Below are 25,718 nucleotides of genomic sequence, written 5' to 3'. Positions count from 1 at the left end.
CTGAGCAACAGAAATACAGGGCTAAGAAAAGAACGGCTAAATAGCCATTTGATTGACAGGTGGGGCAGGGACTGGCCGTGTAGGTTGTATAGCAGCAAGCAGGTAAAATCCGATGGTACCTTGACCTCCTGGTCCTGAAACGAAGCAAGCTGTAGCTAGGTAGAAGAGAACACATGGTGGTAGAACCACTACAACATGCCTGCAGATAAGGATTTCTGTTTTATAGGAGACCTTCCTTCAGCATACTTTAGCTGGATCAATAAGAGTCATAGAGTCAGCATAACAGCTAGGCAGCTACCATTTTCCGCATGGCAGCACCAAAATTCTGTTAAAGAACATTTTTTGTTTTAATTCACTAAGACTTCTTTGCCCCAAATCCTTGACCAATATATAACCCCAAAAGACCTTGGTTGTTGACCTCATCATAGTGTAAATGACAAGATTCAGTTAAACAGAATAAAATTCCTTTGTGCTGAAGACTTGGTCTTTTTCCTTTGTTGAGGCACCAACACATCCTATTAGAATATTTTCTTCATTTTATTTCTTGAGTCACAGGTTTAAAATTTGGAAGAAACCACATCTTTTCTTATTATGATAGTTTATAAAATATGGTGTGGCTTCATATTAAACATGTCTGTGTTACACAATAGCCTTTAATGTAGGAGACATTGAAAGAGTAATTGATTTTTGAAAGGAATATGGTACACTGAAGATATTAAAACTTCATCTGAATCATCTGGTTTTCCATTACTTTAAATAGAAAAACATTACTCAGACTTGTGCTGTATATACTGCACGTGGTATGTATCACAAATTATTTATATGGTGTCTTACCACAGAGCTTTGAAACAATATCCTGGGATATTTTTTGTATAAACTACAGGGCTTTTGGCCACCCAGCATTTTTGGCTGATAGTATCATAGTCTAGCTTTTCAATTGCACAAAGTATATTCTTGAAGAGCCATGACTACATCATGTCTTTGTTTCTCTTTGTGTCCTAGACCACGCTCTCGGTCAAGAGATAGTGGCGATGAGAATGAACCCATCCAGGAAAGATTTTTCCGTCCTCATTTCTTGCAAGCTCCCGGTGATCTCATAGTTCAAGAAGGGAAGCTTTGTAGAATGGATTGCAAGGTAATAAGCCCTTACATTAATAAGTATTTGGGGATAGTCTTAAATGAGCAAAAGGATATTTTTTTCCAGGAAAAATAACTCTACAGACTGTTCCTCGCAAGATTCATCAGTGTGGAGTGATTGCTACGGTCTTAAGATGGTCATAAACAAATTTATTGCTTGTAGTCTTGTTGAAATTAGAAGCATTAGGTGACAAACATCATAACGTCCAATATTAATTGTTTGCCTTTTGCTAACCTGTAATTGTGAGGTTGTAAAAGAGCGCAGACGCTCCTGCTCTGGAAAACCAAGACATCTCTTGTTTAAAGTGTAGTTTTTGTCAATTAACCTCTCCTCATCATCTCTGCTAAGTATACCAGTCCTACCTCACACCAGGCTAGCCTTGCCCAAGACTGAACAAAGTTTACAGGCTGCAGCTCTGGTTTTCTGTCCATCATACTCCAGTCGTTATACTCTGGACTACATCTACATATAACGTAAGAGCCCTAACTCTATGCATGCACAGACTGGACTATGGGCTGGCTATGGCGATGGGGTGCAAAACTGAATGAAGGAACATTTTTGAAGGATATTTGGGCAAAGCACAGATTTATTTTAGGCTAATTAATATGCTGACTCTTGACAGTAGGCACATTAGGTAAGCCATGTTATAATTCATAATACTAATACTCACAAATCAGATTCTTTAAAGATATTGTACACTTTCAAATGTTTATGTTGTTTTACCTTGGTATTAGTGTATTTATATTCCCTGTAATGTTTGTTTGCCTTACCTTGTAATGGGCTCACATGTTATGGTGGCAAATATTAGCGTGATTTCTGACCAAATCTCCTATGTCCTGCTTTTATGAACCAGTAAGAGCGAATGGCAAAAAGTGCTTTCTAAGTGCCACATCCAAAATTCACGATAAAGAACAAAAAGTTCCCCTAAATAGACTTCATAGACAACTAGAAAATGCTGTATAAAACTGTACCAAAGTAATACAATAACAATACATTTTATTAAAGGTTAAACATGATTAAAAATAGAAGTGAAACATTGATTTACTGAACGCAGTCAGTTGGTATCACCATACAAAGAATTTATATGACAAGACCTCCTTACACCCAACGCGTTTTGGGATAACGTCTAGTCCTTCTTCAGGGGTGGAAAGAAAAGAGGAATTCATCTAGAGCATAAAATATATAATCAGTGTCTTTAAATAAAACATTCACCCATGTAAAATACATAACTAAATGTTAAACTCTTTAAAGGGGTCCACTTACATGATATTGATAGGCAGAATGGTTTTCAATGTTTCATTGGTTAACATTAAAAACTATAGGCAAAACAGCACGTGGTAGGTGTGCCGGTGGGGCTACTGTCTCAAGGCAAGAAGGGCATCAAGAGAGTCTAAAAAATAGACACAATATTGCTGTCTTCAAGGGGGCAAACAAAGCCTCGCACTCCAAGGCAAACGACTGGCCAAAAGAATATGCTGGGGCCAGATGAGATCCCTAGGGGTGAAAAAAAGAGCATACCAAATTGTGTCCAAAGTTCACAGACCAAATGTTACAAGAAGTAAACATATTGGATGCTCAAGACATGTGTTATAAATTAAAAGCGTATACCTGTTGGTATTAAGGGTATGCTGGCAACGCTGGCAGCCAAACTTGTTAGGAGGCCACCTGCATCAACTACAAGGCAAATATGTATAATCACATAAGGGCATACTTATAACGATATCAAAAGTTAATTTAAATGGAAATATAAATATATAGGGTTCACATTAGTCACTGAATTTAAGGAGCAATAATCTGTTAGACCCATACCCCTTGTGGAAAGGGACTGTTTGATTCTCCCCTGTTATGCATAGATGCATCCCCTAGGGATCTCCTCATCTGGCCCCAGCATATTCTTTTGGCCGGTCGTTTGCCTTGGAGTGCAGGGACTTGTTTTTCCCCTTGAGGACAGCAATATTGAGTCTATTTTTTAGACTCTCTTGATGCCCTTCTTGCCTTGAGACAGTAGCCCCCCCCCCCCCCCAGAACACCTACCATGTGCTGTTTTGCCTATAATTTTTAATGTTAACCAATAAAACATTGAAAACCATTCTGCCTATCAATATTATGTAAGTGGACCACTTCAAAACATTTAGTTAAGTATTTTACACGGGTGAATGTTTTATTTAAAGAGACTGATTATATATTTTATGCTCTAGATCAGTGGTCATCAACCCTGTCCTCAGGGCCCACTAACAGGCCAGGTTTTCAAGATGACTGAAACAGGCAATATCATCTGCTGCTCAGTGATTGCAGCATTCTAATCTGCATCTCCCCAAGGTAATACATAAAACCTGGCCTGTTAGTAGGGTTGATGACCACTGCTCTAGATGAATTCCTCCTTTCTTTTCCCTCTGAAGAGGGACTAGACGTTATCCCAAAACGCGTTGGGTGTAAGGAGGTCTTGTCATATAAATTATTTATATGGTGATACCAACTGACTGCGTTCAGTTAATCAATGTTTCACTTCTATTTTTAACCTTTAATAAAATGTATAGTTATTATATTACTTTGGTACAGTTTTATACAACATTTTCTAGTTGCCTATAAAAACCATTTAGGGGAATTTTTCTTCTTTATCATGTTTTTATGAACCTAGCGTGTCCCTATTTGCTAAAGAGACAAGCAACTTCTTGTTCTGGGTTACACAGCATCCAGTCTATGCCCAGATATTTCTTTTATGTTTCATCACAAATTGCAAAGTTTTTGCACAGAGCAGCCCCAATCCTCCTCTTCATAGACACTCTCTGCTCACAGGACTTAATTGATTGCAGCAGGAGCTAATTGCCCCCGTTGCTGCCTCTCTGTCCTGTGAATGCAGGGAGAGAGGCTAGAACTTCTATCGACAGGGCTGGAGAGGGGCAATACAAACAATGGCACTTTTTTTTTTTTTTTTACCTTAATGAAGAGAATGCATTAAAGTAAACAATGTTTTGCCTTTTTAACCACTTAAGCCCCAGACCAATTTGCAGCCAAAGGACCAAACCCCTTTTTGCGACTCGGCACTGCGTCTCTTTAACTGACAATTACGCGGTCGTGCGACGTGGATCCCAAACAAAATTGGCGTCCTTTTTTTCCTACAAATAGAGATTTCTTTTGGTCTTATTTGATCACCTCTGCTGTTTTTATTTTTTGCACTATAAACAAAAATAGAGCGACAATTTTGAAAAAAATTCTATATAAATCGCAATTAGCGATTGATTGGTTTGCGCAAAAGTTATAGCATTTACAAAATAGGGGATAGTTTTATAGCATTTTTATCAATATTTTTTTTTTTTACTAGTAATAGCCGCGATCAGCGATTTTTATTGTGTCTGCAACATTATGGCAGACACAGCGGACATTTTTGACACATTTTTGTGACCATTGTCATTTATACAACAATCAGTGCTGTACAAATGCAGTGATTCCTGTGTAAATGACACTGGCAATGAAGGAGTTAGCCACTAGGGGGCCGTGTAGTGTTATGTATGACGTTATGTGTTTTTTTTTTTATTGTAGAGGGGCGTGGCCTGGCATGTGACATCACTGATCATCCTTCCCTATAAAAGGGGAGAAACGATCGGTGACAGCCACACAGGGAAGCACGGGGAGAGGTTTGTTTACACAGACCTCTCCTCATTCTTTAGAGCTGGTCCCACGGTCACGGAGCACAGGACCGGGTCGGGAGCGTGTCCCCGGCATGAGGCGGTCCTTAAGTGGTTAACTAACACCTTTTTCAATGTTTCTAGTGATATTTGTGCCTTAAATATTTATAGAATGGAACTGTGTGCCTGTCACACCTGTTATTCCTGTTATACAAGCACCTGTTTCTCCTATTATGATCTAGCATGTCAAATGTATTTTAATGTAAATCCAATATGGGACCACAGGCAGGAATGTCCGGACATGAATGAAAACTCAACAAAAAAGACTACTTTAAACACAAATATTTTATTGGATAAAACTTGGCCGCAACATATATTAAATTACCATACATAGTTTATTCAGCATAGAAATAACTCAATACACCAAAACTTAAGAAAATACACCTCAGCCACTACGACTAAAGATGAAAAACAATCTGTCTTCAATATTATTTCACAAAACTGTCCCCTCTTATGCTGCGTACACACGAGCGGACTGTATGGCATACTTAGTCCGTTGAAACACATTTCAGCGGACAATCCGCTCGTGTGTGGGCTTCAGCTGACTTTTTCAGCGTGCAGTCCGGCGTACTAAGAATTTCGGTTTTTTCGAAATTCTGTCCGTCGTACTCGCATTTCGGCGGACAATCCGGCCGTGTGTATGCCAGTCCGCCGTACTTTTGAAATGAGCGGACTTTTCCCGCCCGGAGAAAAGTCCGCTCATTTCGAGCGGGTCTCCAGGTAGGCGGAGCCCGCGAAGGAGACGTCGCTGGCCCCGCCGCCTGGTATGGACTTAAAGGGGAACTCCAACGCCGAAAAAAATCGGCGTGGGGGTCCCCCCCAAGTCCACAACAGACCCTTGTCCGAGCACGCTACCCGGCCGGCCAGGAAAGGGGGCGAGCGAGCGCCCCCCCCCTCCTGAGCCGTACCAGGCCGCGTGCCCTCAACATGGGGGGGTGCCTTGGGGAAGGGGGGGGGCCGCGCGCCCCCCCCACCCCAAAGCACCTTGTCCCCATGTTGATGAGGACAAGGGCCTCTTCCCGACAACCCTGGCCGTTGGTTGTCAGGGTCTGCGGGAGGGGGGCTTATCGGAATCCGGGAGCCCCCTTTAATAAGGGGGCCCCCGGATACCGGCCCCCCCACCCTATGTGAATGAGTATGGGGTACAATGTACCCCTACCCATTCACCTGTAAAATAAAAGTACAAAAAAAACACAACACACGAGATAAAATACTTTATTGCACAGCTCCGGGGGTCTTCCGTCTTCGGGGGTCTTCTCGCCGGACTCCTCCGCTATCTTCTTGTAGCTCTTTTGCTAGCGGAGGAGTCCGGCTTTCTTCCTTGCCGCCGGCCTCTTCTCCCGACTTCGGGGGTCTTGTCCCCCTCTTCGGTTCTTCTGCCGGGCCACCGCGCCTTCTTATAGCTCTTTTACAGGCGGTGGCCCGGTCTTCTGTCGCCGCCGCCGCCTTCCGTTCTTCTTCTTCTTCTCCAGGAGATGTTGACTCGACGCTCTCTCCGGCCACAATGCCAGGGACGCACTGCGCGGCCACTTATATAGGGACAAGGGGCGGTGTCACATGGCTTTATGTCACATGGGTTGATGTCACATGGGGACTGTGACATCGTAAGGGGGCGGGGTCACCATGTGACACCAACCCATGTGACATAAAGCCATGTGACACCGCCCCTTGTCCCTATATAAGTGGCCGCGCAAAGTCCGACGGACAGTCTGGCGGAAAGTACGCCAGACTAAGTACGTCATACAGTTTGACCGTGTGTACGCGGCATTACTTTGAAAGCAAAAGGGACCCTACCATATAATATACCCACAACAAGGAAGGGTGGAAAGTTCTGCTGCTGATCCTCTTCATGCGACTATCACTTTATATAGGGACCCTCTGGAATTCTAGAATGTTCCAGGGGGTCATGTGACCCCTGCTAACCTATCCTAACTAGGGGCTCCTGGATTTTAGAAGATTCCAGGTCATCTGACCTTAAAGAACCAATCCCAGGCTTTCCCGCCATTTTCACACAGAGGGGAGCCTAGAAGCTGCTCCTACCCTAATCCCATAAGGAAAAGGGGGGCCTTAAGACAAGCTTACCCCCTTTTCCTCATATTCTACTTGTCTCCTATGTCCTTTTATAAACAGCATTCGGAGTTAAAGGAGAAGTCCAGCCTGAGCTTTTTAGGCTGGGCTTCTCCTATGGGTCACAGGAGTGCAATATGTTTTGCACTCCTGTGACCCTTTTTCAGTGGAGAACGGTCTGAAGTCCGCTCTCTGCTGATGTCACTGCCATCAGTCGAGGCATCGCATCATCCTGACTTCCCAAGTGTGGATCTGCCAGCTGCCTTGATTTATGGCAGTCTCAGTGAGTTGAGACAGCCCTATCCCCATCCCTCCACAGCTCATCGCTCCAATGAGCGTGGAGAAGCAGACCAGTAGCTATGCTTACTGACAGCATTGCTCTGCTTGGGGAGGAGTGAGAACCTAGCCATCGTAGTGTTCGGTGGCTCAGTTCTTGGTGCAGAGACTGCGGGGGACAGATGCAGCATCGGTCTGATGTTCTATCCACCGAGGTAAGAATGATTAAAAAAAACAAAAAACAAACCCATACTTCTCTTAATTTCCGAGTGATATCATCACACATATTTACAAAACTTCTATTAGCACAACAACTGACCATCCATCCGTCTTTGTTTTCTGGAAGCTCAAGCACCACTGATGGCACAAATATCATATGATGCTTCTGAGTGATTAATACTACGTAGGAGGAATGTGGAAAGTTAAACATCAGAGGAATGTAATTAGAGATTATGCGCGCATGTGTAATGAGGTAATGCTTCAAAGAGGGAATTGTTCCATATTTCTTCCTGCTTCTTGAAACCTTCCCATGGGAAAGGAAACTTAAGCAAATCCTGTGACATTCATAATAGGAGTGTAGGTAATAGATCCAGACTGCGTTGAAAGACAAATTAGCAGCTCTTACCTTTTGTCACTTAAAGTTGCTTAGGCGTACAGTATTTCTGAAGGTTACATCTCCATATTAGTCAACAGTAGAACCAGCGCTGACTTTGAACTATGACAGTGATTGCATCAACAACAGAAAAGTGAGGAGCATTTCTAGAAAAGTTGGGAACATTTTCTGCAGACTGGAGTTATTATTATGCAGATCATCCGATAATAATGCTACCGTATGTGAAGGGCAGGAATCCATACTAGAAAAGGAGTGACCTTGTATGAACTGCATGTTAAAGAGACCCTCTAATCCAGGTAGATGCAAAGAAAAAGCAAATGCTTACAGTGTTTTTCTTCTATTAATGTGCAATGTGCCTTTGAACTTAGCCCTCTTTCTCCTTACATATAGCCCTCTCCTCTTCTGGGAGTGTGCAATTTACCTCTGTGCTGGCCAAGCTCCTTTGCTCCTTCATCTACCTATAAAAACTTTTCTGTAGCTGCCCGGGAATGAGTATATGGAAATACTATCAGGTGCCACCTAAATGATGGTTCTGAGTCTGCTGGGGCTGAACACATCCCAGATTATGGCACCCAGTAGTGGTCTCAGGGCATTTGGATGTCTACCCAGGGGAGACTTTTACAGGGAGAAAACAAAACAAAATTACACAGCAAACTCACCAGCTAGTCGTAAAATAAATAAATAAATAAAAATTACACTGTTTACCAATTTTCATAAAAAAAAAAAAAAAAGAGGTTTTAATTGCACAACATTTGCAAATACATTCGCCTGCATGGCCCCTCTGTATGGTGCGGTGCGAAGTCTAGTCTATAGGAGTCTCCATGTGTGAGCATATACACTATAGTAATGGATAAATTAAGGACAGGTATGCATGGAGGAAGCCCGTTCCCCCTTAAAGGTGCAGGAAGACCTCCTTTTAGTTCAGCAAAGCACATTGACAGCTGAAGGTATCCAGTGTGTCCCTGCACCAGTTATTTGTGTGGGAGCGATCCATGACTCTGAACATTGTTTTGTGCCTCCTGGATCCAAGGGCCTGTGCAAATGAGCCCTTAGGGAGTGTTGTCATATGTTTCCAGACACATTGGGGGTTATTTATGAAAGGCAAATCCACTTTGTACTATAAGTGCACTTGAAATTGCACTGAAAGTGCACTTATTTTTAATTCTGACGCATAAAGGAGAAAGTAGATTCTGCATTGTCACTGTTTTAGATTCTGCTTCTATTCTCTTTCCGCTTTACAGAAATTTGTAAGGCGTAAAAGAAGTTAAAATAACTTAAATCTTAACAGGTTTGGATCAAAAGTGTATACCTGTAGTTAAACAGTTTCTAATGCCCCGTAAACACGTTCCGATTATCGTAAGACAGATCGTTCACATTTTGTTGCATACAACTAAGATCGAATGCAACAGTGCAAAATGTGTGTAAGATTTTTGTCGTACGATTCTGGAAAAATCTTCCGCTGTGCGTAGCTACGTATTTTAAATAATGTCATATACGTGTGACCGTGTCCTTCTGGTTTATTTTCGTGTTTCCGGGCATGCGTGGTGTTTGTCGAACGACTTTTATCGGACACATACTGTACTGATTAAACGATTTCCGAGCGACAGGCCGACCGAAGTTTTCCTATTTGTCCCTTTGGATTTGGTTGGACGGACTGTCGTGATCGGCTGTCGAAAGCTGCAAACTAACGATCAGATTATCAAACGATCTGTCCGAAAGCGACTTTTGTGAAATCGGTGTGCATTTCATTTCTATTTTAAACAGAATGGGTTGTTTTACAAGGGGATCGTTTACAATCACTTTAAGTTTCAGTAATGGGGGTTGCCTGAAGGATCACATTGAAAATATAACACCAATAAAACATTTCGGATCTTATTATTTTTTAACAGTTTATTTTGTACCAGATTATAATTTATACCATGTGTCATCATAATTTAGGCAGCTTGTCCTGTGAACGAAACAGATAATAATTCCCCAATAATAATATCTATTTATTTGGCTGTAAAACCTTAGGTGAGTGGATTACCAACCCCTGACCTGAGCTGGCAGCTGAATGGCAGACCTGTCCGTCCAGACAACAATCACAAGATGCTGGTGCGTGAGAATGGAGTGCACTCTCTGATTATTGAGCCAGTGACGAGCAGAGACGCTGGGATATACACTTGTGTGGCCTCTAACCGAGCTGGACAGAACTCATTCAGCCTGGAACTTATTGTGGCTGGTAAGTAATTTTATCACTATTAGGGCTTTGTTCCCACCATTGTGTTTTGTGTGTGGTGCATTAAAAAAGTCCTACTTACTGCATGTGCTTTCATCATTGAAATGTGCATTATATAGTGTTCAATCGCAAGGCATGTTAGAGGCACTCCATCTAAAACACACTGCATTGGTGTGAACTGGGCCTCATAGCAGAAGTTCGTTTTTTATCTAGTGATATGAAGCCGTTGTAACCCTAAAAAAATTTGAAAACGTAGGTACAAAATATAATGTCTTAATTTAACCAAATTAACTCCACAGCTGTTATTTTGCTATTGCTTTCATATGTATTGAATATTTAAACCATACATGTGTCATTATAGCTTTTGCAGTGTGTAAATTAAAGGAGTTGTAAAATCAGAAGTTTTTTTTTAATTATCTTAATGCATTCTATGTATTACGATAAAAAGCCTTCCGTGTGCAGCAGCTGCCCCAGCCCCCCTAATACTTACCTGAGCCCCATCTCTCTCCAGCAATGTCCATGAGTGCTGCGGCCGTCCAGCACTCTCCTCCAGATTGGCTGAGACACAACAGCTGCACCATTTGGGTGGCACAGTGGTGTAGTGGTTAGCACTCTCACCTAGCAGTAAGCAGGATCACTGGTTCAAATCCCAACCAGGACACTACCTGCCTGGAGTTTGCATGTTCTCCCTGTGCCTGCGTGGGTTTCCTCCAGGTACTCTGGTTTCCTCCCACACTCCAAAGACATGCAGGTAGGCTAATTGGCTTCTGTCAAAAATTGGCCCTAGTATATGAATGGGGACATTGGATTGTGGGCTCCTTGAGGGTAGGGACCGATGTGAGAGTGCAATGTACGGGGATAGGGACAATTGTAGACACTCACTCAGGTTGAACTGGATGGACTGGTGTCTTTAATCAACTTTACTAACTATGTAACTATGTAATTGGCTCCCTGTGCTGTCAGTCAAAGTCAGTTAGCCAATCAGGAGAGAGAGAGGGGGCGGGGCTGACCCGGGGCTTTGTGTATGAATGGACACAGAGAGCTGTGACTCGGCTCGGGTGCCCCCATAGCAAGCTGCTTGCTAAGGGGCTACTCAACAGGAGAGTGGGGCCAGGAGAGCCAAAGAGGGACCCGATAAGAGTTGGATCTTGGCTGCTCTGTGCAAAACCACTGTATAACATGTTTGTTATTTTAAGAGAAACAAAAACTAGACTTTAAAATCACTTTAACATGCCCTATTAAAAACATTCTAGAGTGGATGAGCAATACAAAAAATACTGAATATAATCTAAACTCTCATCTGTTTTTTCTAAAGTAATACATTCCAGTGTCCAGTTATGTTTAATTTAATACAACAATATAAATATTCCCGAGTCACGCTATAACGTATGTGTTTGCTGATTGAAGAAAGTTAAACTGAGAAACTGCAAACAGGCAAACACTGTACAACACTCTTTTGAGTCACAGTGCTACTGCAAAATGTACATGTATTTCCAGTTTATCTGCAGTACATGTATTGTAAATGAATTACAAATTACGATGCCCAGTCTTTGTCATGATGCTGGAAACATTTACTGTATACATTTTGTACCTAGCCACATGAGCTGGCTGGTGGAACAGCTTGGAAATTCCACATATATATATATATATATATATATATATATATATATATATATATATATATATATATACACACACACACGCACACATACACACAGTATCTCACAAAAGTGAGTACACCCCTCACATATTTGTAAATGTTTTATTTTATTTTCATGTGACAACACTGAAGAAATTAAACTTTGCAAGAAAGGTAAATTATTGAGTGTACACAGCTTGTATAACGGTGTAAATTTGCTGTCCCCTCAAAATAACTCAACACACAGCTGTCTAAACTGCTGGCAACAAAAGTGAGTACACCCCTAAGTGAAAATGTCCGAATTGGGCCCAATTAGCCATTTTCTCTCCTCAGTGTCATGTGACTCGTTAGTGTTACAAGGTCTCAGGTGTGAATGGGGAGCAGGTATGTTAAATTTGGTGTTATCGCTCTCACTCTCTCATACTGGTCACTGGACGTTCAACATGGCACCTCATGGCAAAGAATTCTCTGAGGATCTGAAAAAAGAATTTTTGCTCTACATAAAGATGGCCTAGGCTATAGAAAGATCGCCAAGACCCTAAAACTGAGCTGCAGCACAGTGGCCAAGACCATACAGGAGTTTAACTGGACAGGTTCCATTTACAACAGGCCTCATCATGGTCGACCAAAGAAGTTGGGTGCACGTGCATATCCAGAGGTTGTCTTTGGGAAATAGATGTATGAGTGCTGCCAGCATTGCTGCAGAGGTTGAAGGGGTGGGGGTTCAGCCTGTCAGTGCTCAGACCATACACCGCACGCTGCATCAAATTGGTGTGCATGGCTGTCGTCCCAGAAGGAAGCCTTTGCTAAAGATGATGCACAAGAAAGCCCGCAAACAATTTGCTGAAGACAAGCAGACTAAAGACATGGATTACTGGAACCATGTCCTGTGATCTGATGAGACCAAGATAAACGTATTTTATTCAGATGGTATCAAGCATGTGTGGAGACAACCAGGTGAGGAGTACAAAGACAAGTGTGTCTTGCCTACAGTCAAGCATGGAAGTGGTAGTGTCATGGTCTGGGGCTGCATGAGTGCTGCTGGCACTGGAGAGTTACAGTTTATTGAGGGTTATACTAGAAAAAAACACACTGCCACGAAGGGCTTGGAGAGTGCTGCTCACCCCACACGAATGAAAAAATGGAACAAGTTCCCCCACAATCGGGGTTTTTAGGCAGTTTATTGAGGGAACCATGAATGCCAACATGTGATATACTAAAGCAGAGCATCATCCCCTCCCTTAGGAGACTGGGCTGCAGGGTAGTATTCCAACATGATAATGACCCCAAACACACACCAAACACACCTCCAAGACGACCACTGCCTTGCTAAAGAAGCTGAGGGTAAAGGTGATGGACTGGCCAAGCATGTCTCCAGACCTAATCCCTATTGAGCATCTGTGGGGCATCCTCAAACAGAAGGAGGTGAATCGCAAGGTCTCTAACATCCACTAGCTCCGTGATGTCATCATGGAGGAGTGGAAGAGGACTCCAGTGGCAACCTGTAAAGCTCTGGTGGACTCCATGCTCAAGAGGGTTAAGGCAGTGGAAAATAACGGTGGCCACACAAAATATTGGCACTTTGGGACCAATTTGGACATTTTCTCTTTGGGGTGTACTCACTTTTGTTGCCAGTGGTTTAGAAATTAATGGCTGCGTGTTGAGTTCTTTTGAGGGAACAGCAAATTTACAGTTATACACGTTGTACACTCACTATTTTACATTGTAGCAAAGTGCAATTTCTTCAGTGTTGTCACATGAAAATATATAATAAAATATTTACAAAAAATGTGAAGGGTGTACTCGCTTTTGTGAGATACTGTATATATACTCTATATTACCGAAAGTATTGGGACACCTGCCTTTACACATACATGAACTTTAATGGCATCCCAGTCTTAGTCTGTAGGGTTCAATATTGGCATTCCCATAAACACACTCCTAAACTTTGTGGACAGCCTTCTCAAAAGAGTTGAAGCTGTTATAGCTGCAGAGGGTGGGCCAACTCAATACTGAACCCTTACGGACTAAAACTAGGATGCCATTAAAATTCCTGTGCGTGTAAAAGCAGGTGTCCCAATACTTTTGGTAATATAATTAATTTATATATATATATATATATATATATATATATATATTTTTTTTTTTAATTATTATTATTATACAGGATTTATATAGCGCCGACAGCCTTACAACATTAGGGTAGACATTACAATACAATACAATTCAAGACAGGGGGAATCAGAGGGCCCTGCTCGTTAGAGCTTACAATCTAGGAGTGTATATATATATATATATATATATATATATATATATATATATATATATATAGAGAGAGAGAGAGAGAGAGAGAGAGAGAGAGAGAGAGAGAGAGAGAGAGAGAGAGAGAGAGAGAGAGAGAGAGAGAGAGAGAGAGAGAGAGAGAGACAGACAACAGTTATTGTCCATAGCAATCCCAGTTTTTCCAGTGCTGATACCTATTTGGAATCTGTTACTTAAAGTGGATGTGAACCCTAACTGGAAAAAAAAACACAGAAAGTGCACCAGCATAGTGTAAGATGCTCAATTAAATAAACTTTATGAAATCAGTTGGTATATTAAATCACTATGTACAATGTCTTCAATAACCGCATGGAACACATTTTCCATAAAATCCAAAATCTCTCTGAACAAACGCTCATTTAGTGCAAATGCCTTTAAACAGCCCTTCCATATTCCAACAAGCCCTAGTAAACTGCTTATATAATCAATATAATAATATAACAAAATATTATGTAATCAAGTGCCAGTCTCACATATAAAATAAATATATAATATATAGCTGTGCAAAGGTATAGAACATAGATGGACCATATGTATTGTAATTACTTACTTCTAGGTTCTCACTGGAAAATAGTAGATAATGAATAGATATAAATGTTAAATAATATCAACCAAGACATGATTGTATACTACTAACATATATAAATAAGAGTTATCAAACCTTGACTTGAAGTTGGCATATTTCCAACACTGCACAGCAGCTCCATATACAGCCAATTCTTCTTTTTTTTATTCTTTGGAACACACTGTGTGAGCTGTAGATTTGTTTGGGAACAGATCATGCGGCAAAAGAGTTGTTTAGGGACAAAGTGTGCAATGTGAACATTTGTGAAACTCCTAGGGGCAGCAAGAGTGGAAGCTAACTTTGCTGTTGTGTATATTGTGGACTTAATGTTGTATTAGACGGTGTGAGATTAAAAATGTTTAGAAACTTTGAGAGCTGATATTTTTTGAATTGAACAGTTGGAGATTTTGTTTTTATAGTTATTGTTGGTGGGACAGCACTATTATTAGTGACGTTCAGTAGGTCTCACATAAGCAGAAGCAGCTGGACCCGTATCTTAAACTTGGTAAAGTTAAATGGAAACTTCTGACCTTTCTCATGCTTTAGCACACATTTTTTGTGCATGTCAAAGTTAGCTGAAGTGGGAGGGGCCCCACAGAGAAAAACTTAAGATCAGGGTTGAAGGTAAGTAGTTAGTGAAGTCTATTCTTTTGGAACTCTAGTGGCTGTGAGATGTGTGTGTAAATGGCTTAGTAGTAGATCCACTGTAGTGTGGCACCTGAGGGGGGTGAAACTGTAAATCAGTATATTGAAACTCAGCTTGCTTACCCTGGGGTTGTCACCCTAAGCCCTTGTACACACGGTCGGACATTTCGACAACCAAATCCGTCGGATTTTGTCCAAAACTGTTGCATACACACGGTCGGACAAAGTTGTCGAAAAATCCGATCTTTCAGAACGTGATGACGTAATTTCATTACAGTGGGACTACGTTCAGGCTAGTAGCCAATAGCTTTGATGTAGGAATTTGATCTGAGCATGCGTGGCACTTTGTCCGATCAAAATTCTCTACACATGATTGGAGTATGTCCTATCGGACCAGTTTGTTGGAAAATATTTCCAGCAAGTTTGGAAATTTGGTCCGACGGATATTTCGGCGGAAACAGTCCGATGCATACCACACACAGTCGGATTATCCGACAACATGGTCCGATGGGACACATTCCGATGGATTCTCCGACCGTGTGTACAAGGGCTGACAGTCTAATGAGTGGCTTGGCTGAACATAGGACTATATGCCCATTTTTGTAATTATAAGGAAACAAAAAAAAAATTAATTTGGGTATTTTCTAGGAAAGGTGTAACCCTAACATTTCATCAATATTCTGCACTCCATATTGGTTATTTCCATAAAACAGAACAAACATACATCAGTACTGCTGCGTTCTAATGCTCTGAAGTCCATGTGTAGCTCCTCTGTTAAGTGGCAGAGTGGTGGTGAGAGTTTCTTCTGGGATATTGAGTTTGTAAAGCTGTAACGTCACACAGCCCTCCACGGGTTCAATCTTCAGTTTCAGAGTCAGAATTCACTACAACGAGTGACTCATACATACAAGCCCACTTTACGGCCGGCACATTTCCATTTGTCTCTGTTTCCAATATCGGTGTGTTCATTGTGTAACTATGGTGACATGGCAAAGGACCTGAGCTGTTTTCTGTCCACCAATCCAGCATAGGAGATTGGGGACTCCCTGTTTCTTTTTTGGCACCAATGTTACAATTCACAGCTATTTCAGTGCATTTGGTTTATGATTTCTGATTATATGAAAATGTAGCCAGATCTGGAGAGGCAGACGTCTTTACTGCGCACTTGTACATAACGGCACCTCAAGACCTTTTTTGGCCAAGCAAAATCTACACATGGGCTGGAAAGTATTGCACTCACTCTGCTTGTCATCTGTTTGTAGTAGTTCCTGGCAGGGCTTCTGTGTATTTAGAATCGTTTTTAGCACATCCCTTTTTTTCCTAAGACGGAAGTAGAAGACAAATAACCCTTTACAGTATACTGCTTGCTAGAGGTCTAGTTTAGCATGTGTTTAGTTCATAAGTACATTTAGTTTCAGGAGTCCCTGTAAAGCAACATTTCTTAACATTTTAACATGGCGTAATCATGAATTAATTTTCAGGTCTCGGGAAACACCTATTAAAAATGACTATATATACACATTTTATGGTACATTAACATGGTGGTCAGTGAGAAGGATATTCCTTACATTGGGGGACAGTGGGAAGAATGCCTACCTTACAGACAGCTAAAGAAACTCTTAGAAACCTCTGGAGTATTGCATTTTGTTTATCGTGGTCTATATATTTGCAAAAAAGGTTGCAGCTGCAAGTAAAGGCTCAAGGGACTTACAATGGAACCTGTCGCATCAAACAGCCTAAAAGAACAAACACTTTATATTGTTTCAACGTAAACCATCACAAGAAACCATCACTATCCACGTGTAATTTACCAGCACAGGGTAATATATTAGTGTTATTTTTTTGGCCATACAGACTAAACAGTTAAAAATAGAATCCTTTCCCTGTACAATACACAATTCTGTTTACTCCATCTACAGGTTGTACGAGCTGTTTGGTGCCTTGTGTTCCCTGCTACCAGTGCAGAGACAGGGTCTTCTTTATCCCAAGGAGAGGATGGCAAAATGTGCATCCTCCCCATTTCTTTTTACTTCAGGGCTACAAAAAAAGGACTAAGAAATCTAAAATAAAAAGAGGATGAACTTTTCCCTCCTACTAGCTGTGTGCAAATTAACCCCCTAGACTCAAATTCTGAATCGGGGTGTAGACATCAGTCAACATTAAAATGTTTTCTTATTAACTTACACATTTAGAATATCTTCTCTACTACTAAAATCCCAAACAACTGGGTTTATGGGCCCCAACTGTTGATATCAGTCCACCATAAACTGAGTACAGATAGTTTCCTAGCTTGGGTTGGACTAAAATACATGTACAAATAAATAATAAGAATAAATAACCTCACTATATCAGTAAATGAAAAAAGAAAAATGTAATGCACATCTCTCACATCCAACTTCCCTTCTTAAGTCGTTCTGGAACAATTACTTTCCACCTTACTCCTATTTTCAAAAAGATCATTTATAAAAAAAAGTTCAAATTAAAATCTACATTTAAACCTTTTGGAGCTAGAGTGTTGAGGTGGTATATCCACTCCCCTCCCCTTGATCTAGTGCAATGATCAAATATCCTCCCCTAAGTTTCTGTATCACTCTTTGTATCACAAAAAAAAAAAAAAAAAAAGATTTTTGTGGCTTAGCACCTTGACAGATTTTGAAATGTTGTGGTATGCTGGGATCTGTCTTGTCATTTAAGATATTTCTAGTATGCTCTTCTATGCTTTTTGCCATTGTTCTTTTATTTCTATCCACGTACTGCATACCACAACCACACTCAAGCAGATACAGTACCTGGGTGCTACTACATGTAAGAAAGTCTCTCATCTCATATTCCTTTCCCATTTAATCGGACTTAACTGTTTTGATTAACCTCCTGTCATCCTTAGTGTGTCTTCAGGCATAATACCATAACACCTATGGCACATTAGAAAGCCCTTATAACCAGTCAAAAACATTCTTAAAGGGGGCTTTTTATCCCAAATATAATTCCTCACTAGCAGATCCTTCAAGGTGGGTGCCTTGGTAAAGAGCACTTTGGGTCTTGAGAGAAATATCATCCTGAGTAACAGATTCTTTGTAAGTAGGGGCCGATATTGCTTAATAAGCTTCACAACTCTCCCCTTGCTTTCACAATAGTGTAAATGACAAGCATAGGTTTCCTCCTCTTTATTTCACTCCCATTTGTGATACAAAAGGGTTTTTCTATCACCAAAGTGTCTCTATAACGTTTTTTCTGCAGTCTCAGGTTTACAATTTTTTTCTGGTTGTTTTTCAGTTATCACGTTTGTACAGTTCCTCCTATACCTCAATACAGGGACGATGATGGCCACTGGGACAAACACATTATGGTCAATCTCCTTCTGGCATACTGTGGTTTTAATCCTACCCTCAAAAATCTTGATGTTCAAGTCAAGAAAATGACCTGACCATAAAGAGTCGTAAATTCTGATTCCAGTCTGGATTATTCAACTTTTGGGTGAACTCTTGTAATGAAGCTTTGGTCCCACCCCAAATGAAGCAGTGGTCATCAAAGTGTCTTCTCAAAAGTATATGTTTGGAACCAATCTTCCCATTAATAAAGAGGCCCTCCCAGGCCCCCATAAATAGGTTAGCATAGACCAGTGCAAATTTGCCTCTGATCCCATAGCTATTTGTCTTTAGTGGGATCCCCAAACCAAAAGGTGGTCTTCTCCAGAACTAACATTATGGTCTGCAATACACATTGTAAATCCTACATTTTTCATTAATCTTAAATATTGTCTCAGGTATATCCTTAAGAACATTTCTTAGAAGAACCACAATTGTCAAAACAAACATATGCCATATTGCCAACAAAAATGTTGCCTTCATATAGTATGCCAAGAAATTGTCAGCAAAATGTTTGCAGAAAATATAACTGAACAAATTGCTGCCAGTGACACATACAGTATATTACCAAAAATATTGTGACACCTGCCTTTACACGCACATAAGTTTTAATGGCAACCCAGTCTTAGTCCGTAGGGTTCAATATTGAGTTGGCCCACCCTTTGCAGCTATAACAACTTAAACTCTTCTTAAAAGGATGTACACAAGGTTTAGAAGTGTGTCTATGGGAATGTTTGACCATTCTTCCAGAAGCGCATTTGTGAGGTCAGGTACTGATGTGGACGAGAAGGCCTGGCTCAGTCTCCGCTCTAATTCATCCCAGAGGTGTTCTAGCAGGTTGATGTCAGGACTGTGCAGGCCAGTCAGGTTCCTCCACCCCAAACTAGCTTATCCATGTCTTTATAGACCTTGCTTTGTGCACTGGTGCACAGTCATATTAGAACAGGAAGGGGCCATCCACAAACTGTTGCCACAAAGTTGGAAGCATGAAATTGGTTTGCTGATGCCTTAAGAGTTCACTTCACTGGAACTAAGGTGTCAAGCCCAACCCCTGAAAAACAACCGCATACCATAATCTCCCCTCCACCAAATTATTTGGACCAGTGCACAAACCAAGGTCCATAAAGACATGGATGCGTGCGTTTGGGTTGGAGGAACTTGACTGGCCTGCACAGAGTCCTGACCTCAATCTGATAGGACATCTTTGGGATGAATTAGAGCGGAGACTGTGAGTTAGGCCTTCTTATCCACATCAGTGCCTGACCTGACAAATGCATTTCTAGAAGAATGGTCAAACATTCCCAGAAGAGTTAAAGCCGTTATAGCTGCAAAGGATGGGCCAACTCAATATTGAACCCTACGGACTAAGACTGGGATGCCATTAAAGTTCATCTGCGTGTAAAGGCAGGCGCCCCAATACTTTTGGTAAAATTGTGTATGAACAAAAGAAAATCTCCTGAAAAGATGTACTTTTGCTGGAGGGTAATAGTTGTAGAGGCTTTGGTGATAAAGAGACATTTGTAGCTCTCTCATTGTATCCAACACTTGGGTATACCTCTTATAATTTCCTCCATGTAATGCTTTTGTCCTTTTGAATTTGGTGTCCTTTGGCTACCTCCTTGGAGGGAAGGAACCAGTGAATGAAGAAGATTGGAACAGGAACTATTGAAATTACTACATATAAATGACTGCAGGTGCAAATAATAATCTAAGTTGACACTCCCAATGCTCTCATTACTTTCCAACTTCAGAAGTAGTTGGTAGAGACCTTCAATAATGTATTTAACTATACAATTTTGTTTTGTATGTATGGTGACATGACAATGACTAATAAATGTGTTGGATTCTCTATTTTCAACAGCCAGAGATGCCCACAAGCCACCTGTGTTCCTAGAAAAGCTTCAGAATATAGGAGTGGCAGAAGGATATCCAGTGAGGCTGGAATGCCGTGTCTCAGGAAGTCCCCCACCCCAGATATTCTGGAAGAAAGAAAATGAATCGCTGACATACAACACTGACAGAGTCAGGTACCTGTTAAAGATGAATGTGATAAAAGCGTAATCACAAAAATATGAATTTGGTCACATTAGGCAGCACAGACAATTCTACATTAACAAACTGTTCTAGTGGTTTGCATATACTTTTGGAAATGTACAGAACTAATTTAACGATAATTCATTAAACTCTTACATGAATACTAAATGATTTTTGCTGCGCTATCCCTTGATAAATCATGTGATAACTTCTATATATTTTTTTTCCAGCATGCATCAAGATAACTATGGTTACCTTTGCCTACTGATCCAAGGTACCACCAAAGAGGATGCTGGCTGGTATACTGTCTCAGCAAAGAACGAGGCTGGCATTGTGTCTTGTACTGCAAGGCTTGACATACATGGTAAATATATAACCCATATCCTAAGTAGATTTGCCATTTTTGAAGACTAATGTCCATACACACTGGCGCACAAAGTTGTCGGAAATTTCCAATCGTTCTGAATGAGGTGACGTCAAACACATACGTCGGGACTATAAACGGGCCAGTAGCCAATAGCTTCCGTCTCTTAGTTTATTCTGAGCATGCGCAGCACTTTGTCCATCAAAATTGTCTACACGCGATCGGAATTTAAACGATCGGATTTTGTTGTCGGAAAATTTTAGGTTCAGCTTTCAAACTTTGTGTGTCAGAAATTCCGATGGAAAAAGTCCGATGGAGTCGACACACGATCGGATTTTCCGACAACACGATCCGATCGCACATTTTCCGTTGGAAAACCGTGTAAACGGTTTATATCAATGAGGTCCTCTATTAACAACGTCTTATTTCCCAATTATTCCTTCCCTTCATATATAGGTTTTTGTTTTAAAAAAGTCGCGATAATCCACGGTAGTGACTATCGCTGCTTATCACCACTGTGCAGCACTTTAGCTGCAATGAAGAGTGAAGATGCTGTTCTCTGCTTCCCATCACAGCAGAATGAGAGGGGTAATAAGGTGTGATGAAATCACCTGACTGGCGGTTTTTGTACATAATTTTTCTTCGGGCTTTTCAACCTCAGAGGTAGCGATAGCAAGAAAATTGTCGCTGCGCGGCAGGCCCAGTAAGTGATAGAGCAGGTTCTATCTGTGTGTGTGTGTGTGTGTGTGTGTGTGTGTGTGTGTGTGTGTGTGTGTGTGTGTGTGTGTGTGTGTGTGTGTGTGTGTGTGTGTGTGTGTGTGTGTGTGTGTGTGTGTGTGTGTGTGTGTGTGTGTGTGTGTGTGTGTGTGTGTATATATATATATATGAGATCATGTTCCTTACATTTCCTGGGGTCTAACACTAAACTCCCAATATATTCTGTCCCATATACAGTAAAAGAATGCAGTGAAAATAACAGAAATAAAAGTTAAATAACCACTTTACCTCTCCGGCTATACTAGCAACCATGAGTTTAGGTTTTTTTTTCTCCTTCAGCTGCCACCTGTCTATAATGAAATAAATTGTATGCCCTTTACACCCGGTCGGACTTTCCGATGGAAAGTGTGCGATCGGATCTTGTTGACGGAAAATCGGATCCTGTGTGGGCTCCATCTGACTTGTACGTGTTCTACGTCACCGAGTTCAGAATGATCAGATTTTCTGACAACTTTGTGCGACCGTGTGTATGCAAGACAAGTTTGGGGCAAAATCCGTCTGAAAAAATCAGACGGATTTTGTAGTCGGAATGTTCGACCGTGTGTACAGGGTATTACAGTGCTGGTGTTGTGGTGTGCACACGCAGTTTTGAGGCTCAACACATTTGGTATTTACTCTACACTACCTATTCATCGTTTTATTTTGTACAAAAAAGGGGATTCAATTGTATTTGTGTGCAATAAAATTCATTTTAGTGTATTTTTCCTGAAAATATAGATTTGATAAACGGTTGAGCAAATTTAATGTACCATTTAAAAAAATTGCAACTACCATCATTCTACAGGGCCTCTGCGTTCAGAAAATATATAATGTTCTGAGGGATTTAAGAAATGTTTTAGCCAAAATAAATAATGTTTTTGCATATAGCAACTCTAATCATCCTCTTCTCGGGTCCCCCCCCCCCCAGCATTCCTGGCTCCTCCCCCCTACTGAGCACCTTCATAGCAAGCCACTTGCTATGGGGGCACTTGTGCAGGCTCAATCCCGATCCGTGCTCTGTGTGTCCATTGGCACACACATAGTGTGGCTCAGCCATGCTGTTTGGTTGACAGCAGCAGGAGTCAATGACCCCCACTGCTGCTTCTAAGCCAGTGAGGAGAGAGTGCAGCAATGCTGTTCTTGAGCACAGCACTGGATCAGGCTCAGGTAAGTATAAGGGATAATATTCCAAAGTGTGCTGTCCTTATACAAATTAACTGCTTCAGCCCCGGAATATTTTACCCCCTTACTGACCAGAGTACTTTTTGTGATTCGGCACTGCGTCGCTTTAACTGACAATTTGTGCGACGTTGCACCAAAACAAAATTGACGTATATTTTTCCCCACAAATAGAGCTTTCTTTTGGTGTATTTGATCACGTCTGTGTTTTTTATTTTTTGCGCTATAAACAAAAAAGAGCGACAATGTTGAAAAAAAAAGCAATATTTTTTACTGTTTGCTATGATAAATATCCCCAAAAAATATATAAAGAAACACATTTTTTCCATATTTTGTGACGGAATATCAACCAAAGATCCAGAAAAACACATGATACAAGTGTAATAAATTGAGTTGCAGTTCAGGGGGTAAAATAAGTATTTGATCCCCAAGCAAAACATGTCAGTACTTGGTGGAGAAGCCTTTGCTGGCAAGCACAGAGGTAAGATGTCTCTTGTAGTTGGCTACCAGGTTTGCACAAAAACATCTCAGAAGGGATTTTGGTCCACTCTTAACAGATCTTCTCTAAATCCTTAAAGTGTAAGTTCACCTTTGCAGAAAAATCTGTAAGGTGAACTTACACTGGACCCTGTCCCCATTGTACCCAGTCCCACTAACCTGGAGTCCAGCAATCGTCCGTTCCGACATGTCAGATAGCCGCTTTTCCAGTCAGAGGATTTGAAATCCCTGAGTCTTTCTCTCCTCTTCGCCCACGTTGACAGGATGGGCTACACAGGTTTTGATTGGTCAGCTCCAACTAATTAGAATGCTCCTAAATGTACTGCCAAGGTATGTTTAGGAGATTCAGCATAGGGGATTTCTAAGCACTGGACCAGTGAGGCGGCTATATGATTTCTCCTAGCGGGAGATCGCAGAGCTCCAGGTCAGTGGGACCAGGGGATGAGGAGGGGGTCCTGTGTAAGTTCACCTTACAGATTTTTCTGTGAAGGTGAACTTACCCTTTAAGGTTCCTTGTCTTTTGTTAGCAACTCGAAGTTTCAGATCCTTCCATAAATTTTCTATAGGATTAAGGTCTGGAGACTGGCTAGGCCACTCCATAATCTTAATGTGCTTCATCTTGAGCTACTCCTTTGTTGCCATGGTGATAGGTTTTCGGTCATTATCATGCTGGAAGACCCATCTACAAACCATCTTAGTGTTCTTGCTGAGGAAAGAAGGTTCTCATCCAAGATTTTACAACACATGGCCCCTCAATGCGCAAAAGTTGGCCTGTACCTTTAGCAGAGAAACAGCCCCAAAGCATAATGTTTGGACCTCCATGCTTGAATGTAGGGATGATGTTCTAATGCCGCACACACACGAGTGGAATGTCTGACAGAAAAAGTCAGACGGAATCTTTTCATCGTATATTCCGATCGTGTGTATGCCTCATCTGACTTTTTTTTCAGAAAAATCTGACGGACCTAGAAATAGAACATGTTTTAAATATTTCCGACGGAACCAATCCCTATCGGGAAAACCGCTCAGCTATATGCTATTCCGACGGACCAAAAATGACACGTGCTCTGAAGCAAGTACGAGACGGAGGCTATTGGCTACTGAACTTCCTTTTTCTAGTCCCATCGTACTTGTTGTACATCACCGCGTTCTTAACGATCGAACTTTTGTGTGATCGCGTGAATGCAAGACAGTTTCAGCGGAACTCTGTTGGAAAATCCTTTAGAGCTTTTTCCGGCGGGAAACAACGGTCGTGTGTAAGCGGCGTTTAGGGTCATAGTCAGCATTTTACTTCCTTTAAACACGACAAGTCAAGTTAATGCTAAACAGCTCAATTTTGGTCTCATCTGACCACAGCACTTTCTCCCAATCCTTCTATGAATCATTTAGATGTTCATTGGCAAACTTTAGGTGGGTTTGCACATGTGCCTTCTTGAGGAGGAGAACCTTGCAGGCCTGCGTTTTATTCCATGGCAGCGTATTGTGTTACCAATGGTTTGTTTGGTGACTGAAGACTGCCTTGATATTCATTCACATGCTCCGTCCGTGTAGTTCTGGGCTGATCCCTCACTTTTCACCTTATCATTCTTACCCCATGAGCTCCAGACGAAGGGCGATTGATAGTTATTTTTTATTTCTTCCATTTGCAAATAATCGCTCCAACAGTTGTCGCCTTCTTCCCAAGCTTATTGCTGATGGTCTTGTATCCCATTTCAGCCTTGTGCAGATCTACAATCTTGTCCCTGACATCCTTTGCCCATGATTGTGGGTTTGAATGGAAGAAAGATTCTGTGGACAGGTGTCTTTTATACACATGAGTTGTCATTAGGAGTATCTTCTTAAATTGACAGGACTAATCTGTGTACCACATGAGCACAAACTGTAGCCATTCTGTGAGAGCCAGAATTATTGTTGGTTGTTAGGCGATCACATATTTATTTTACTCACTGAATTGCAGCTCAATTTATAACATTTGTATAGTGTTTTTTTTCTGGATTTTTGGTTGATGCTCGGGGGGTTATTTACGAAAGGTAAATCCACTTTGCACAGCATGTGCACTTGTAAGTGCAGTCGCTCTAAATGTAAGGGGTAGATCTGAAATGAGTGGAAGCTCTGCTGATTTTATCATCCAATCATGTGCAAGCTAAAATGCTGTTTTTTATTTTCCTTGCATACCCCCCTCGGATCTACAGCGACTTTAATTCCAAGTGCACTTGCAGTGCAAACTGGATTTGCCTTTAGCAAATAACCCCCTCAGTCGCTATCATTTAAAATATATAAAATACAACAGTGCTGCGCAATTCATAAATGTCCGTAATACATTCCCAAATAGATATATATATTTATCGGAGAG

At 41.2% G+C, this 25,718-nt stretch overlaps 1 protein-coding gene across 4 annotated transcripts in view; it reads left to right on the top strand.

Annotated features, from left to right (window-relative positions):
• PALLD (palladin, cytoskeletal associated protein) overlaps positions 1-25,718 on the top strand; it is a 451,294-nt gene that overhangs the window by 420,493 nt on the left and 5,083 nt on the right. For all 4 annotated transcript variants that reach the window (XM_077477177.1, XM_077477176.1, XM_077477178.1 and 1 more), the window contains 4 exons: positions 1,003-1,135; positions 9,794-10,001; positions 20,396-20,561; positions 20,799-20,932. In XM_077477177.1, the coding sequence (XP_077333303.1) occupies positions 1,003-1,135; positions 9,794-10,001; positions 20,396-20,561; positions 20,799-20,932 (641 nt within the window). The remainder of the gene's footprint in view (positions 1-1,002; positions 1,136-9,793; positions 10,002-20,395; positions 20,562-20,798; positions 20,933-25,718) is intronic.

The sequence above is a fragment of the Lithobates pipiens genome, unplaced genomic scaffold (assembly GCF_037356315.1).
Source record: "Lithobates pipiens isolate NorthernLeopardFrog02 unplaced genomic scaffold, aLitPip1_a1.2 Scaffold_13, whole genome shotgun sequence".
NCBI lineage: Eukaryota > Metazoa > Chordata > Amphibia > Anura > Ranidae > Lithobates > Lithobates pipiens.
The sequence above is the reverse complement of the archived record's forward strand: the minus strand, read 5'-3'. Positions and strand labels throughout refer to the sequence as shown.